General features: G+C 46.5%; 1 protein-coding gene across 1 annotated transcript in view; it reads left to right on the forward strand.

Annotated features, from left to right (window-relative positions):
* The window catches only part of CYP26B1 (cytochrome P450 family 26 subfamily B member 1), a 129,889-nt gene extending 115,233 nt beyond the window's left edge, over positions 1-14,656 (forward strand). The window contains exons 4-7 of the mRNA XM_066572847.1: positions 2,908-3,183; positions 6,161-6,316; positions 8,698-8,979; positions 10,443-14,656. Coding sequence (XP_066428944.1) covers positions 2,908-3,183; positions 6,161-6,316; positions 8,698-8,979; positions 10,443-10,835 — 1,107 coding nt within the window. The 3' untranslated portion in view covers positions 10,836-14,656. The remainder of the gene's footprint in view (positions 1-2,907; positions 3,184-6,160; positions 6,317-8,697; positions 8,980-10,442) is intronic.
* The last annotated feature ends 3,378 nt before the right edge of the window (positions 14,657-18,034 follow it).

Here is an 18,034-nt window from a genome sequence, read left to right on the forward strand (position 1 = left end):
TGGAGATAATCAGAGCATCGCACCCGGGTCCATGGGATGGAGATAATCAGAGCATCGCACTCGGGTCCATGGGATGGAGATAATCAGAGCATCGCACCCGGGTCCATGGGATGGAGATAATCAGAGCATCGCACTCGGGTCCATGGGATGGAGATAATCAGAGTATCGCACCCGGGTCCATGGGATGGAGATAATCAGAGCATCGCACTCGGGTCCATGGGATGGAGATAATCAGAGTATCGCACCCGGGTCCATGGGATGCAGATAATCAGAGCATCGCTCCCGGGTCCATGGGATGGAGATAATCAGAGCATCGCACCCGGGTCCATGGGATGGAGATAATCAGAGCATCGCACCCGGGTCCATGGGATGCAGATAATCAGAGCATCGCACCCAAGTACTTGGATTGCAGATAATCAGAGCATCGCACCCGGGTCCATGGGATGGAGATAATCAGAGCATCGCACTCGGGTCAATGGGATGGAGATAATCAGAGCATCGCACCGTGGTCCATGGGATGGAGATAATCAGAGCATCGCACCCTGGTCCATGGGATGGAGATAATCAGAGCATCGCACCCGGGTCCATGGGATGGAGATAATCAGAGCATCACACCCGGGTCAATGGGATGGAGATAATCAGAGCATCGCACCCGGGTCCATGGGATGGAGATAATCAGAGCATCGCACCCGGGTCCATGGGATGGAGATAATCAGAGCATCGCACCTGGGTCAATGGGATGGAGATAATCAGAGCATCGCACTCGGGTCCATGTTATGGAGATAATCAGAGCATCGCACCCCATTAAATGGGATGGAGATAATCAGAGCATCGCACCCGGGTCCATGGGATGCAGATAATCAGAGCATCGCACCCCGGTCCATGGGATGCAGATAATCAGAGCATCGCACCCGGGTCCATGCGATGCAGATAATCAGAGCATCGCACCCCATTAAACGGGATGGAGATAATCAGAGCATTGCACCCGGGTCCATGGGATGGAGATAATCAGAGCAGCGCATCCCATTACACGGGATGGAGATAATCAGAGCATCGCACTCGGGTCCATTGGATGGAGATAATCAGAGCATCGCACCCGGGTCCATGGGATGGAGATAATCAGAGCATCGCACCCGGGTCCATGGGATGGAGATAATCAGAGCATCGCACCCGGGTCCATTGGATGGAGATAATCAGAGCATCGCACCCGAGTCCATGGGATGGAGATAATCAGAGCATTGCACCTGGGTCCATGGGATGCAGATAATCAGAGCATCGCACCCTGGTCCATGGGATGGAGATAATCAGAGCATCGCACCCGGGTCCATGGGATGGAGATAATCAGAGCATCGCACCCGGGTCCATGGGATGGAGATAATCAGAGCATCACACCCGGGTCCTTGGGATGGAGATAATCAGAGCATCGCACTACATTAAAAGGGATGGAGATAATCAGAGCATCGCACCCGGGTCCATGGGATGGAGATAATCAGAGCATCGCACCTGGGTCCATGGGATGGAGATAATCAGAGCATCGCACCCGGGTCCATGGGATGGAGATAATCAGAGCATTGCACCCCATTACACGTTATGGATCTAATCAGAGCATCGCACCCGGGTCTATGGGATGGAGATAATCAGAGCATCGCACTCGGGTCCATGGGATGGAGATAATCAGAGCATCGCACCCGGGTCCATGGGATGGAGATAATCAGAGCATCGCACCTGGGTCCATGGGATGCAGATAATCAGAGCATCGCTCCTGGGTCCATGGGATGGAGCTAATCAGAGCATCGCACTTTGATTTTTGTGCATCTGGTTTGGCCCAGTGGTGGTGTTGCCGGGACTCCTGTCCCAGAATGTATTAGACACTTGTACCTCACAGCTGAAATCCTTGAGTTCCTCTTGCGATTTCTGTCGGATGCAGAAGGAATATTGATCGTTGGCGCTGACTAATGTATCTGAATGGTCTCTAGCGATCCTTGGTATGAGTCTGTATCCTGCATTGTACACCAGGGGGCGCTCTCCTTGTACTTTACGGGAAGCACCTCCAGTCCTGGACACGATGGACACTCAGGAACTTCTTTTTGTTCCTAAATGTCGAGGTAATTAGTTTTATTTGTAGGTGATTTTCTCAGCGCCGACAGCGGAGGGTGTAATTATACGTCTGTCTGTAGGAGCTCTACTTTATGGGGAAAAGAAATGTTCCGTGGATTTATGTCCTTGATTGATGGTAGTTTATTAGTTTACACCTCGGGCCGTGTGCCACGGGTTAGTGGATAGATGTGTGTGTATATATATATATATAGAGGGATGGGCAGTGGTGATCGGGTTATAAGGACATCACTATGGATGGAGCTTCAGTACCCCCCCCCCCCCCCCTACTTGACTTTGCTTCCTCCGCAGCACATGCAGGAGACCTTCTTGGGAAGGTTTAGTCACTGACTACTGGGGTCTCTATTATGAAGGACAGGCATGTTATCTTACCAAGTGCAGACCTCAGTAAACATTATATTGTGAACATCGGGCCGGAGCCAGGAAAGTTTTACGTTTACGGACTGCTGCTGACTTGTGGGGAAACTCTTCGATTCATACATTGCTTATGTTTCTTACGCGTTCAGACTGACAAATATCCTGCTCTATTTGGGTCTTTGACTCTTGGTCAATCGCATTTCAAGGAGCTGAACTTTACTTTGGCACAGGGAATTCCACGCTTATGTTAGATTCTAGCTCATCGGTTTCCAAGCAACCATGTAGGAACGCAACGCCCGTGCTAGACTTGGCAGCGCCACGGTGGAGTGGGCGTTACGGGGTTCATTGTTGATCTTGCTCGGTCCTTTCTGTTAGAAATAAGTTTTAAAGGGTCTGGAAAATGTAACTCATCATGCCATTCTTTATCATTCAAAGGTGTTCTCAAAAATATTCAGCCACGAGGCTTTGGAGACCTACCTCCCGAAAATCCATCTGGTGATCCAAGACACGCTGAGGGTGTGGAGCAGTCATCCAGGGCCCATCAACGTCTACTGCGAGGCACAAAAGTTGACTTTCCGTTTGGCAATCCGGGTTCTGCTAGGATTCCGACTCTCCGATGAAGAACTCAACCATCTGTTCCAGGTGTTTCAGCAGTTCGTCGAGAATGTTTTCTCTTTACCGGTGGATCTGCCATGCAGCGGTTACCGAAGGGTAAGTGTCCATGTAGACTGCTGAACTCCTCTAAACATCCGAACCGGTGGACCGTGCCATCCTCATATTCACAATAGGTGTAGAGGAAAAAAATGGCTGGAGGGATCCTTTGACAAAGATGAGGCTTAAAATGTTTTGTAGAGGCCGTGGGTGATAGTGGACAAATGCGTGGCAGATGATACGGAAGTGCCGCCGGCCAGCTGGTGCCCAACATAGTCAATGTGTTGAAGTGTATTAGCAAGGAGAAGCAAAATATGGCAAAGCAGCGCAATCTGAAGGAAAGCGAGGAGAGGTATCTGACTTCTCTTATGTCCCACAACCAACAAAAGAACAGATTTCATGGCATAAAAACCCCTTCGTCAGTTTGGCTGAGATGGCTACTCAATAAACGTGGAAAGGAAAAGTATGGTGGAGAGGAAACAAAAGAGCAAGAACAGACACCAAATAACCCGATCTTATAAGCATGTGTCCCTAAAGTAACATAATGCAGAAGGGAAATCTAATACATAAGAAGAACCTTTAGACCAAGACACAACAAGGAAGATGAGATCTAACCTCTTATAGGAATGAACGTCTGTAGGCTGTTCTTTGTGCTCTACTACTAGACGACTGGACAATCTGCGCCAAGTTTGCCACCCAGGTAAATCAGGCGCTTCGCAAGGTTTTACTCTCTAGGACCGACCGTTCCCAATTACAGTCCCTTTGAGAGACGGCTGGTCGGACTGGATCTGTACTGAATAGGAGCTTCCTTATAAATTTAACCCCTTTCAGACCAATCCGACCTCCAAAAAGGAGGAAAGACTCCTTGGCAGAGTGCTGCCCGAGCCGCGGGAACCTCTGCAGACCCACGTGCGTCTCTGCGTTTGTGCTGAACGCGGTGTGAAGCCCTCCAAACGCCCGACTCACCCCTGGGGCACATTCAGTGCAGAATGTTCAGCCATTTGGCAGCAGAAATCCGTTAATATATAAAGGTGTCGGCTTCTGATCGGTAGCAAGCAAAACGTTTAACCACATACAGAAACCGTGTTCCATGAAAGCGACCCGCGCAAAGCTGGTAATCCTGCTGCTAAAACACTAGATAAAGCGTATTGGACAAAACGTGGAAACCGTAAATAAAGAATGGCGCAGAGCAACGAAAACAAAATCTATAGGGGCAAATGGTGGGAATACATCCTGCGCACAGCAGCGGCCGTCTGGAGTCGGGATACAAAGATGTGCCACAGTCTGTCACGACTTTCACGTGTCTTAATCCTCCTCTTAGTAGTTTTCTACTATTTCTCCATTTAGATGATATTTCTCTCCTCGTTTTGGATTTTTGCCTTTTCTTCCATACACGTCTTATGAACACACGCTGATAGGATTTTTTGCTTTCCCTGTATACCAGTAAGCTACCAGTATTCCCAACCTTCTTGATGCAATGATAACGGGCCATGGCATTGGCAGGTTGATAGCTTAGAGGATATCGGGGCATGCTGGGAGTTGTAGTGGTTGGCAACCGCTGCTCTAATGTCTTTAAGAATCTTGTACTCGGATCTCATTATCTTGGAGCAGAGATCTGAGCACCAACGGCCGGGAGAGCCCTCATTCATGACTAACAGGTGAAGCCAATTAATTTTTTTAATTTGGCATTAAGGGAAATGCTTCGTAAGTCGTGGATCTCGGGAGGCATTGCTTGTGTTTTATCTTCACCTTTGAAATGCCGCACTTTTAATGGGCTTTAAAGCAGTGAGAGACATGCAGGGAAATTGCGCTATTATTTTTTTTATGCCTCGTAAATGGCTCACTGAGAGAATTCACAGGAATGGAGTAGACTGGCGGTCGTACGGCCTGTTGTGTCATGTTACTTGGCAGAAATGTGACGAAGAACCGCAACGTAGGTGCATAGTTGGTAACCTTGAAAAGACCCACCGCTGCTTCAAGTCAAAGCTGTAACTCTACCGTATTGATGCCAGTTGGCCCACATTAGGGATAAAAGCCCTAATTAACGTCCCATCTCCGTAATCCACGACTTGTGATGCTTCAAGAAATGAACTGGATTCTTTTTGAACCTCTCCAGCACCACAACATCATGCGGCAGAGAGCGCCACAATATCACTGCTCTTACAGTAAAGAATCCCATCGATGATCATGGTGAAACCTTCATTCTTCTAGACGTGGAGGATGCCCCTTGTCATAGCCATAGGCCCAGGCAGAAGTAAATCATGTACAGAGGAATTAGTCTGCTCTCGCACGGGCGTATTGTCATTTTGCGTCGCGTGCACACCTATTTGGATTCCACGCCTGACATGCAATGCCAATGGCCTGTTGATTTCTACTGGGCCATTTAGAACAGCATTATCTATCTTGGTGCATATTATGCACACATATACGTCAAGATAGTGCATGGGGAGTGGCGGCACGCAGCAAGTGCATATGACATTGTGTACTTGCGTGCCCACATAAGAGTTCTGCGTGTGGCACGCCGGCACACGCGGTCATGTGACTCCTGCGTTAGATTGCCCCTAAACCGTCTATTTTCCCAAACTGTATCGATAACCTGTCCTGGTACTGCAGGCCACCCATTCCCTTAATTATTTGGGTTGCCCTATTTGCTATTCTGCGTATCTGCTTCTATCATAAATCATTCACAGGGGTATCCGCCTGGAGTATTTCGAGTTCTATAGGATAGATCGACTAATTGAAAGGTGTTTGACTTAATGCCCCAGCACTGGCCACAAACAGACAGGCACACTTGGGTCGCTCTACTTGGTGTCATTATTACCTGCTTGTGTAGCCTTTGGAATTTCACAGCAAATGGGGAAAAAACATCAAATTCAACCATTGCCCTGTTGGCAGAGACTTGAAGTCCTTGTGATAATACATGGCGTGGATATCAGCCAATCCAATGTCCAATAAGAGCAGTTAATTAACTCCTGTATCTGCTCATATTTGTGCCTCACTGTTGACATCTTGGTTGACCTTCTTCTTTTCTCACCAGGGTATTCAAGCTCGAGAGACTCTACTGAAGGGCCTGGAAAAAGCCATCCAGGAGAAGTTGCAGAACACTCAAGGCAAAGACTATACTGATGCTCTGGATGTTCTGATCGAGAGTGGGAAGGAGCATGGCAATGAGTTGACTATGCAGGAGCTGAAGGTAAGACGCGATCAATGGAAATCCGCTTCCTATAGATCTGCTGACTTTACTGGCATATGAGCGTGCGTTGGGAGATCACCCGCTTGAGAATACCAACTAGCAATGACCAACATGGGATCCTAAATCGGTGTTGGATTGCGCATAACAAACGTGGTGTTTTAACTTGTGAAAAGCTGATATTTTTGTGCTTGAGTGCAAAGTACCCCAAGATGCCGAGGGAAGGTTAGAGGTTGGTTAAAATGGTAAATACTCACATGATGGTAGATGAGTTGATAGTGATATGCTTACTTGGTTACTAAGATTTCCTTCAGCTAGAGCAGTAGTTGCGTTTGCTTTGTACCTAAATGCCCTCTTGGAGGTGAAGTGTCTTGCTGCTACCCCCTCGGACACCAGAGCACATATCCCAGTAGCTCATTCTTAGTTAAGCCTCTGGCTTTAAGTTTCATGCAACGATCCGATATATAAAATATAAATATATAGATCCTGTGACTGCCAAAAAGTGGTAATAGCCTGTTCGTGAGGCCAAAAGGTTGCAACGCCCTACTGAGACGCTACAACATGCAACACTCCTGGTTGGGATGCCGCTAGGAAATGACTCTCTACCCAAGCATACGGCTGGAGTTGGGACGGTGTGGTGCGTGGACCTGTCACGGTGGCACTTACCAACTTCTGTTCCTGCAGGGAGTTACCGCAGCAGAAGATAGGGCCAGTAGTCCTTAGGATGAGGAGGTTGCAGTTGTCAGTTCGTGACGCCACCGTTCCACACACCGGCATTTATACACGGCGGATGAATAACACCGGACAAGTGTATCGGACCTCGGGTCCTCCTGAACGGGGGAGGCCCGGTACAGCTTTACTAGTGACTGCTAAACACGGGACAACAAACTTCAGCAGGAAGAGTTTACAGTGCAGGCAGATTAGTATTACTCACACAACTTGACATGAAAGTCAATGGCCACAGAATGGCAGTAATGATCACCCCGCTCTCGTAGACTTCAGCACGCGTGGGTGTCAGTAAAAGGTGTACCGCTATATGGTGATCCAGACCTCAGACGGCCGCATAGGAATTATAAGCAGACTTAATATTATTTTCAGAGGTTTGGTAGACTTCTGCACTGATCTTGTTGTAGGAAATGTACAGTCACTAGAAGAGGTAGTTACTCACAATGGCTCTCTGGCGATGGGACTTTTGGGGAAAAAACACTTAAACTCACTCCCATGTGCTTCACATACGGTTAGGCGGTCTCTCCATCTTCTCCATATTAGATGCAAAGACACCGGAGATGTCTCCCTGCGCCCCTGCGGTTTCTCCAGCTGATTGGGGAAGAGGGAAGATCCTCAGCTCCTCCATAGGGAGCCTCTCCTTCTCCATTTTCGAAACAGGAAAGCTAAAGGTGCTTCCCTGCATCACTGTGGGTCCTCCAACAGCATGGGCAGGTGGAAGATCATCAACCTGCTTCCCGCTCTCATACACCCCCGTTTATCTCCTTACTTGTACCACATGACTCAGAAAGATACATTCAACATGCAGCAGAACTGACAGACAATGATTTTAGGGGAGTTAACCCTTCAGATGCTGCAGCTGTGCAACACACATACAGAAAATATACATGACAGCTTTGCACAGCGCATCCACATGAGACAATCCATGTATGACAATATGGAGGGGTCCAGGATGATGTTCTGGGATGCTACATTCATCTCATAGGCATCCTATACCTGGTGTTCATTCCGAACCTGGCATCAATGGAATGTTTGATAAATGCAACGATTTGTGCAGTTTCAGCTACAAAAGATGATGTCAGTACGATTGATGGAAGGTTTATTGTTGAGGTTTTAAGTAGTTTTTTTGGCACGAAGTAACAGGTTTGAGACTAATGTTTCTACAGAAACGACGTAAATGTTACTTAATTACCTAGATTATCCCAGTAATTCCTCCAAGCTTGCCTGCTGTTCTCCTTGTGAGGCACATGGGCTGCAGAGAAGGTGTCCTGCTTGTTCTTGTTTCTCTAGGAGGAGAGGAGATTAGTGAGCTCACAACGCTGGATTCAGATCTGGTTACATCATATGGCGGTGATGGCAGACACCAAAAATCAATTACATGTTGAGGAATCCTACTCGGACAATTTGGCCGGTGCCCAAATCGATCTCTGTGCCAAGTATCTAGACTGTTCGTGGAATGCCAGCCACCGAAGAAAGACGTAGTATGCAGATGATTTCTTTGAAAGCACATTCCCATTGCTAGGACAATGGAGTCGGTCAGATGTCCATATAACTGCCCAAAAACACATGACTCATCCAAAAACGTTGTTGGTAGACAACCAGCGTTAATGACTTTGTCTTGAAGGTGCATTACGTTTAACCCTTTCTCTTTTTACCAGGATGCTACCTTGGAGCTGATATTTGCAGCTTACGCCACCACAGCAAGTGCCAGCACCTCCCTTATCATGCAGCTTCTTAAGCACCCGACAGTCTTGGAAAAGCTGCGAGAGGAGCTTCGAGGGAACGGCATCCTCCATAACGGCTGTGTCTGTGAGGGGGCCCTACGTGTGGACACCATCAGCAGCCTGCGGTACCTGGACTGTGTCATTAAGGAGTTACTGAGGCTCTTCAGCCCCATCTCGGGGGGCTACCGAACTGTGCTGCAAACCTTTGAGTTGGATGTAAGTAGCGTGAGATAAAAGTATTTTATCAGCTGACTGGACAAGCACTTTACTGCAGCTTGATTAGTAATTAACAGTATTTGGTATAGATTACATATACTAAAACTAGAACCTATTAGACGTATCATCAGTAGCGACTTCTTAAAGGAACGGGAAGTCCACAAGAGAGAACGCTGCCCACACTGACTGCCAGACTTGTAGTAGAGGTCCTGCAGAGCGCACAGGGTTAATCTGCTGCTTTATCTTAAGGGCCATTTACACGGGACGATTATCACTCAAAATTAGTTCAAACAAACTAAATAGAGTGATAATCGTTCCTGTGTAATTTGTAAAAAAAATGTATTATTCATTCACTTTTCCTTATTGCTGACTTTCAGTCTGCATAAAAATCATGGCTGCATCGCGGGTTTCTCGCTGCGTGTAAGCTGAGCGAGAAGTCCGCGATCCAGCGGTGATCTGCCTGTCTGGATGCTCTTCACATGCGCTAACGACCTTAAACCCCCATCTAAACGGGACTTCAGGCTGGAGACCAGCTGAATTACGGGTCTTAGACAAAGGGCGGGGCCTAATCTTTTTGTCCTTCTGCAAAGAGTTGCGTCTCCTGCCCGCAGCCGGCTATCCTAAGGTACCTTTACACAGGACAGCTGGCAGGTGCATAAGCCTTTGACCGCCGTCCCATGGATTACCGCCTGACTATTGCTCATGTGCTTACACCAGAGCGATACTTGTCCAAGTGAATGAGCGCGGCGGCGGTGGCAGGGATCATCCCGGACCACCCGCCCCTATTCACTGTCGCACAAACATTCAGCGGCTCCCGTTTACACGATCCAACAGTCGCTTGGTTTTAATTGTGCTAAATTTCCCTCTTGGTGTCCTGTCTGCAGCCGCGTGTACACAGGGTGATAATCCAGATGATGATCGCCCTGTGGACAGGTACCTTAAGCTATGGGGCTTAGACAAAGGGCGCCGTTGAATCCTTTTGTCCTCCTTCAGGCTCCTGCTGCAGCCAGATACAAGTGAGGAAGAGGAGGAGGTGAGGATCTCCTGGGACATAAAGAGAAGATTTCTGTATTTCACGCTTTAAATTGTAATTTGAGACAAAATGGGATCGAAGGAAGGAAGACCTAAAGCGGAAGAGTTGGGATCTGTTATTTTTGTGCATTTTCTAGGTTTTGTATTCCTTTACCTAGTGCATTGGGCTCTGTTGGCTATACTGTGTGGATGGGGAAAGGCTTCTCAAATATTCCAATTTTATGTAAAAGGTTTATTTAAATGCTGATGGAAATATTACAAAATTCTCAATTATGAATGAAAGATAAACGTCACCATCCCCTCACGTCTGTTAATGTACTTCGAGGTAGAAAAAATCCCCTAGCGGTCAGTTTGTATCTGAGAACTTGCAATCTAGTGATCATATCTGGGACCAACTCTAACCAGAGCAATGTTTTGCTCCCTTTTCACAGGGCTTCCAAATTCCAAAAGGATGGAGCGTTTTGTACAGCATCAGAGACACGCACGACACGGCTCCGGTCTTCAAGGATGTTGATGTCTTTGACCCTGATCGCTTTGGACAAGATCGTACTGAAGACAAAGATGGCAGGTTCCATTATTTGCCATTTGGTGGTGGAGTACGGAACTGCTTGGGCAAACAGTTGGCCAAACTTTTCTTGAAGACCTTGGCGATAGAATTGGCCAGCATGAGCAGGTTTGAACTGGCAACCAGAACTTTTCCAAAAATCATGCCAGTCCCTGTGGTTCACCCAGCTGGCGAACTCAAAGTCAGATTTTATGGACTTGATTCCAACCAAAATGAAATTGTGACAGAGACAGAAGCCATGTTGGGAGCCACAGTGTAGCCTTTAGGATCTTCATTTCTTTTTTGTTGAACCATCATGGAGAAAGCAAAATGGAAAATAAGCACACAATCAGAGCTACACCGTAATGACCAAGAAGAATACATCCGTAATACTAATTTAAGTGCACCGAGCCACCAAACCATGAATATATCTCTGTGGAATGCTTAACTTAAATATAGTAACATATATACTTTAAGTGACAAAAAATGGATCCAAGTCCTGTATTTATGAATCCTGCTGCAGAGAAAAACACTTGGAGAACACCAGCCAGAGATGGACTTGGTGAAAGGCTTATCGTCAAGCTGGTGGCTCTCATGGTTGAGGGATTCTTGGATGGTCTTCAGCTGTTTACAAGACCTTCCTGTAAACTTTCTTTTTTTGTTTTAATCTTAATTCCAAAAGCTTGTTTCAGTGTTACACACATCAGGGATACCAGGGTTTTCCTACTGTTGTTTCTAGACCTGCCTTATTGTTTATGAGAAAAGAAAAAAGCTTTTCGACTAAAGCTTGTTGTGACGGGTCAACATATTGAACACCAGCAATTATTGAGTTTACATTATAACTATGGTGGTCAAGATCCGGAGTGCAGGACCCAGCAAAATCACTGGAAGCACAGAATGTTATTTCCAATAAGGTTTATAAAATGAAGCTAAAGGTGGACACCACTGATAGGTCTTCTCCCCGTCCCATTATAGCACTTTGGTGATGAACATGGTTGGGCCAGTTGGTCTTTAATCTACTCTCAGCTAGTTTTCTCTATCAGAACTTCTGCCATAATCGTTCTGATGGGAGACGCTTGAGGAGGCCCATGCTGCTGGGAGGGATACAGAAGTTAATATATGTTTAGCACATAAGGATTTGTCTATTTGAGAAAAATCAAGAGCTCTAGATTTAGAGGCCAGTGCCTTAACTGAACAAGGTCTTATTTACCGGCTTCTCTGGGCGGCCAGTACCTTTCTCCACAGAGCCGTCCATCAGTGCCAGGACCTAGTGATCTTTTTCTTACCTCTACAACATTCCTATTCCTGGCAGTTCTGTGGCCTTTCCTTTAATGTCCTTTATACACTGATTTTGCAAGAAAATTGTTGTTTAGGGTTGTGGTGGCTTAGTCCATGCTGTGTTGGACCATCGCTTGTCCTTACATGTCATTGAGAGCTAATTCTCCTGCCTGATTATCTACATCTCGTTTGATCTAATCTCCGTATAATTCTCCAAGGCCATACTTGCTGTTTTTTTACTTTTCCGAGAATTTGGCTGCCACATTCCAGAATCCATGTTTCTGAACCCCAAACTAAATACCCTTAATTCTATCTCATTTTTTAATTCATTCAAACACACCAATCAATGACGTTGTTACCGATGACATTATATTCTGGACATGGCACCAAGAAACAGTCTTTAAGAAAAAATGTTAAGAGCTTTTCTGGATCTTTTCTCTTGGGGAACAGACTTTAGTATTTCCATGTTAACTTCTTAAGATCAAAGCATTGTTAGAATAAGCCTGGATTCATATATATGTGGATATTTGGTAATACGTAAGCTAGATAAATCTCATGTTATTGGGGTTGATGTTAGATGGAAAAATAGCAGTCACTGGAGAGCAACCTTTATGCTACCCTGTGTATTATTTATATACTATTTATTCACTCGTAGAGCTGGTGGGGTTATACATGTCAGTCCTGACGGCTTCCAGTTGCATCACATAAATAGTCCCTCTCTTCAGCCACCAACATGATCCAAAAAGAAGCTGTCCCTGGACCTGAGCAGGGCTCTTCTTTTCCATGTAGAATCTCGATCCTGTGTTGTCAAATTCCATAAATGTTCATGGATGATCTACTACAGCTGCCAATGTAATACTATAAACGGAGTCCGTAAGGACCAAGAAAAACCTCATGAAAAATATTTAAACCAATTCCTTCATCTGTTACGACCAAAAAGTTGCAATCAATTCATTTTACTGATATACACCTGATGATGACTGCTACTGTCAGTGTAGTCTGAAGTACTGTATCCCCAACTACCGGCAGCAGTACAAGCACATTTCACAAATTGACTTGTTCAGGTCATTTTTCAAAAAGTTAATGAACACACTGTAAAGTTTGTGATTATTACTCATACGCATCATACAGATGCAGCAAAGTTTAACATGACGGTGATAACTTTTCTTCAAGTTATCGTAAAGGAGTTGCCCAGTTGTAAACTATTAATGGCCTATTCTCAAGATAGGTCATCAATCATAGTTGAGAGAGGTCCATCACCTAGGACCCCTGTCGGTCAGCTATTCTCTGGGCCGGGGTGTGCTCATGCAATGAACTGATTTCTGCAGGAAGCAGACAGCTCTGTTCCCACTGCAGTGGCCAGGCTTGGTACAATAGAAAAAGTTCCCGTGGAATTCAATGACCTGTAATACCCGGTTTGGCCACTGCAGTGGGAACGAAGCTGTCTGCTTCCTGCAGTGCATGAGTGCACTAACCTTGAGAACAGCTGATCGGCGGGGATTCTAGGTGGCAGACCCCCACCAATCTACTATTGATGACCCGTACTGAGGATAGACCATCAATACCTTACAACTGGACAACACCTTTAAGTAGTTGAAAAGCTATTGCTATCTTATCTAATGACAAAAGCCATTGAAAAACTACTGAAAGGGCAATTAAACTATGGCACAGAAAGCTATCCAAGAGTGCGATCCTACGTCACACGTACTGGCTTGAAGCTGTGATTTTCACCCAGCCGCGTTTGCCAATGGAAGCGCAGTCTTGCCAATAAAGTCAGCTAGATCGTGCGGCTACGGGCAGCTGGGTGGAGTCACAGCCGCAAGGCAGTACCTGTTACGTGCGAACGTATCCTTAATGAGTGAAGAGTCAAGTTAAGCTTTGCTGCATCTGTCCACCAGAGACTGATAAGCTATCCATGACTGGATCATAAGCGTGATAAACCATGAGGACCTCGTAGTCCCAAGTATGTCAGACATTTAGTCCATTGGAGGATGCTCGGGCCTTCTGGTGGGTCTAGCCAGTCCTCATCACTAACCATCATTGCTAGGTGTAGGTTCTGGATCATGGTTAGGATTAGAGGTTTCCCCGATAACTTCCAAAGGTTCCCCTTCGTATCGGTAGACTTATCCATGAGGGACCATGTTGTGCGGCTGAGCTGTTCCTGATGCTTCATATATGTCTGCGTTGATATACATCTACATGTATTTGGATAGATTTATATACCTTTATAGTTTTCTATGATATAGAGATATAATGAGATCAGATTTCGATGCCGTTTTCATTCTCCGACCCCTCAGTCCATCGCTGCCGGCCCACAATGTAACGGCTTCCTGGCGCTTCTCCAATAACCCCTTCCTTGACTAGAGAGTAACATTCACGCAGGGTCCTGCAATTAATTCGCAGATTAAGCACTTTGAATCTAGATTGTCTGCCCCTCACTTGTCCGCTCTGATGGACGCATTCATTGGAGTCTTTTCTAATAAACTATGATAAGTGCTATTTTGTTATATTTCGGATAGATGCTTGGTGTAAAGTTTTTGCCCCTCACGTTGTTATATAATTATTTAGTAAAGTTTGCCCGATTGTCCAGATATTAATATGTTTATATAGCTGTCATTTTAATATTAAAGAAGCACTTGTGTTTTTATTATTATTATTATTTTTGGTTATTGATGCCCGCTGACGTGTCTCCTGTTTTTATATGTTTTTTCGATGTATGTATATAATATTATGTGTCATATATTAAAATTTAATGTTGTGTACTTTGTGATCCTAAAATAATCAGTACAACAATTTTATAGAGTTCAGTAATAAAAAAACAAAAAGAAATGAGCTGCATCTTTGTGTGTCATTATCCAGATTAGGGCCCATGGGGAAAAACTAAGGTGGCCGCTGTGCAGCAAGACCCATCCCAATGTGTTCCATCACACGCAAGACCGCGCTCAAAACTGATTGGATTATGGGAAATGGCGCGTATGCGCTAGACTTCCAGTTCCATCACTAGTAAAAAGTCTGAAAATTCCAAGTCTTTGAGCCCAACCTGATACTGCCCAAATAAGGGTTTGTTAAAGGTAAACAAACTGGAGGGTATCTTGCTTTGTAAGATCATTCGCTGCCGTACAGTTGATGTCCCGCAGATAGTCTTCTCCCATCACACCATTCTCTGCCATACAATAGATGTCCTGCAGATATTCCTCTCCCATCACACCATTCTCTGCCATACAATAGATGTCCTGCAGATAGGCCTCTCGCACACATCATTGCTGCCGTAGAGTAGATGTCCTGCAGATAGTCCTCTCCCATCACACCATTCGCTGACATACAATAGATGTCCTGCAGATAGTCCTCTCCCATCACACCATTCGCTGCGATACAATAGATGTCCTGCAGATAGTCCTCTCCCATCGCACCATGCGCTGACATACAATAGATGTCCTGCAGATAGTCCTCTCCCATCACACCATTCGCTGCGATACAATAGATGTCCTGCAGATAGTCCTCTCCCATCGCACCATGCGCTGCCATACAATAGATGTCCTACAGATAGTCCTCTCGCACACATCATTGCTGTCGTAGAGTAGATGTCCTGCAGATAGTCCTCTCCCATCACACCATTCGCTGCCATACAATAGATGTCCTGTAGATAGTCCTCTCCCATCACACCATTCGCTGACATACAATAGATGTCCTGCAGATAGTCCTCTCCCATCACACCATTCGCTGCCATACAATAGATGTCCTGCAGATAGTCCTCTCCCATCACACCATGCGCTGCCATACAATAGATGTCCTGCAGATAGTCCTCTCCCATCGCCCCATGCGCTGCCATACAATAGATGTCCTGCAGATAGTCCTCTCCCATCACACCATGTGCTGCCATACAATAGATGTCCTGCAGATAGTCCTCTCCCATCGCACCATGCGCTGCCATACAATAGATGTCCTGCAGATAGTCCTCTCCCATCGCACCATGCGCTGCCATACAATAGATGTCCTGCAGATAGTCCTCTCCCATTGCACCATGCGCTGCCATACAATAGATGTCCTGCAGATAGTCCTCTCCCATCGCACCATGCGCTGCCATACAATAGATGTCCTGCAGATAGTCCTCTCCCATCACACCATGCGCTGCCATACAATAGATGTCCTGCAGATAGTCCTTTCCCATCGCACCATGCGCTGCCATACAATAGATGTCCCGCAGATAGTCCTCTCCCATCGCACCATGCGCTGCCATACAATAGATGTCCTGCAGATAGTCCTCTCCCATCACACCATTCGCCGACATACAATAGATGTCCTGCAGATAGTCCTCTCCCATCACACCATGCGCTGCCATACAATAGATGTCCTGCAGATAGTCCTCTCCCATCGCACCATTCGCTGCCATACAATAGATGTCCTGCAGATAGTCCTCTCCCATCACACCATGCGCTGCCATACAATAGATGCCCTGCAGATAGTCCTCGCCCATCACACCATTCGCTGACATACAATAGATGTCCTGCAGATAGTCCTCTCCCATCGCACCATTCGCTGACATACAATAGATGTCCTGCAGATAGTCCTCTCCCATCACACCATGCGCTGCCATACAATAGATGTCCTGCAGATAGTCCTCTCCCATCACACCATGCGCTGCCATACAATAGATGTCCTGCAGATAGTCCTTTCCCATCGCACCATGCGCTGCCATACAATAGATGTCCCGCAGATAGTCCTCTCCCATCGCACCATGCGCTGCCATACAATAGATGTCCTGCAGATAGTCCTCTCCCATCACACCATGCGCTGCCATACAATAGATGTCCTGCAGATAGTCCTCTCCCATCACACCATGCGCTGCCATACAATAGATGTCCTGCAGATAGTCCTCTCCCATCACACCATGCGCTGCCATACAATAGATGTCCTGCAGATAGTCCTCTCCCATCGCACCATTCGCTGACATACAATAGATGTCCTGCAGATAGTCCTCTCCCATCACACCATTCGCTGACATACAATAGATGTCCTGCAGATAGTCCTCTCCCATCGCCCCATGCGCTGCCATACACCAATGGCTGTCAGGGAACACTAATGGCATAGGCAAACTACAATAATGGTGAGCGGACCGAAGACATTGGCCTTAGAAGTGACACATCTGTAACTGGAGGCACTTTTATACCAAATGAACAAATAATTGTGGAATTGTGTGAAAACGAATGAATCATTCAGTGTAAACATGGACAATGATTGAACGATGAATGATAATTCATTTTACACTAGCATAAAATAAGCGTTCACCATTTTTGCCAGTACCAGCCTCATTCACAAACCATTCCGGACTGCCAGCAGAAGAACGAGGGCCGCAACCAGATGAACGAGGAGAGAAATGAGGAAATCATTCCGGTGATTATCGGCACGTGTAAATGGCCGAAGGCAAATGGCTCATTGGCTGTTCCAACGCTTCATGGCTGCGTGTAGAAGGCCCTTCGGGCTCTCAGATGGAACACTAATTCATCCACTTACCACTTGTCGTTCAGATCCTGCCGCCATTATAATGCCGGTGTGCCGGGCAGGTGATCGTCGGTGTCCTGTATATGGAGGCGGACGCAGCTAATTCCATCTCACTCCGCCTCCATTCACTGAGCGATGACCGGTCCGGTGTAAAAGCATAGCAGCGGTCAGGGGCTTCTGCGCCAGCCAGTCGTCCCGGCTAAAAGGATCCTCAGCCTCTTCACCGCCTGAGGAGGAAGCGGTCGGCTCACCTGCAGCTGTGGTCACTCAGCACCTCAAGCACAAGGCTCTCATGTCACCGCAGATCTCTCCTCCATAGTAGCCCGCATGTCCCTCAGACTGCTCCACTAGGCAGCTCTTCAGCGTCGGATGCTTTCTTACGTCTTCAGGTAAATTGTCTCCAGTTCACAAGTTTCACCTCAGACTTCGCCATTTCCTCTCATGGTTCTCCTCACAAGGCGGTCTTTTCTCTTTTTTACCTCAGACTTCGCCATTTCTCCTCATGGTTCTCTTCACAGGGTGGTCTTCTCTCTTTTTCACCTCAGACTTCGCCATTTCCTCTCATGGTTCTCCTCACAGGGCGGTCTTCTCTCTTTTTTACCTCAGACTTCGCCATTTCCTCTCACGGTTCTCCTCACATGGCGGTCTTCTCTCTTTTTACCTCAGACTTCACCATTTCCTCTCACGGTTCTCTTCACAGGA

This window comes from Eleutherodactylus coqui, chromosome 7 (assembly GCF_035609145.1).
Source record: "Eleutherodactylus coqui strain aEleCoq1 chromosome 7, aEleCoq1.hap1, whole genome shotgun sequence".
Taxonomy (NCBI): Eukaryota; Metazoa; Chordata; class Amphibia; order Anura; family Eleutherodactylidae; genus Eleutherodactylus; species Eleutherodactylus coqui.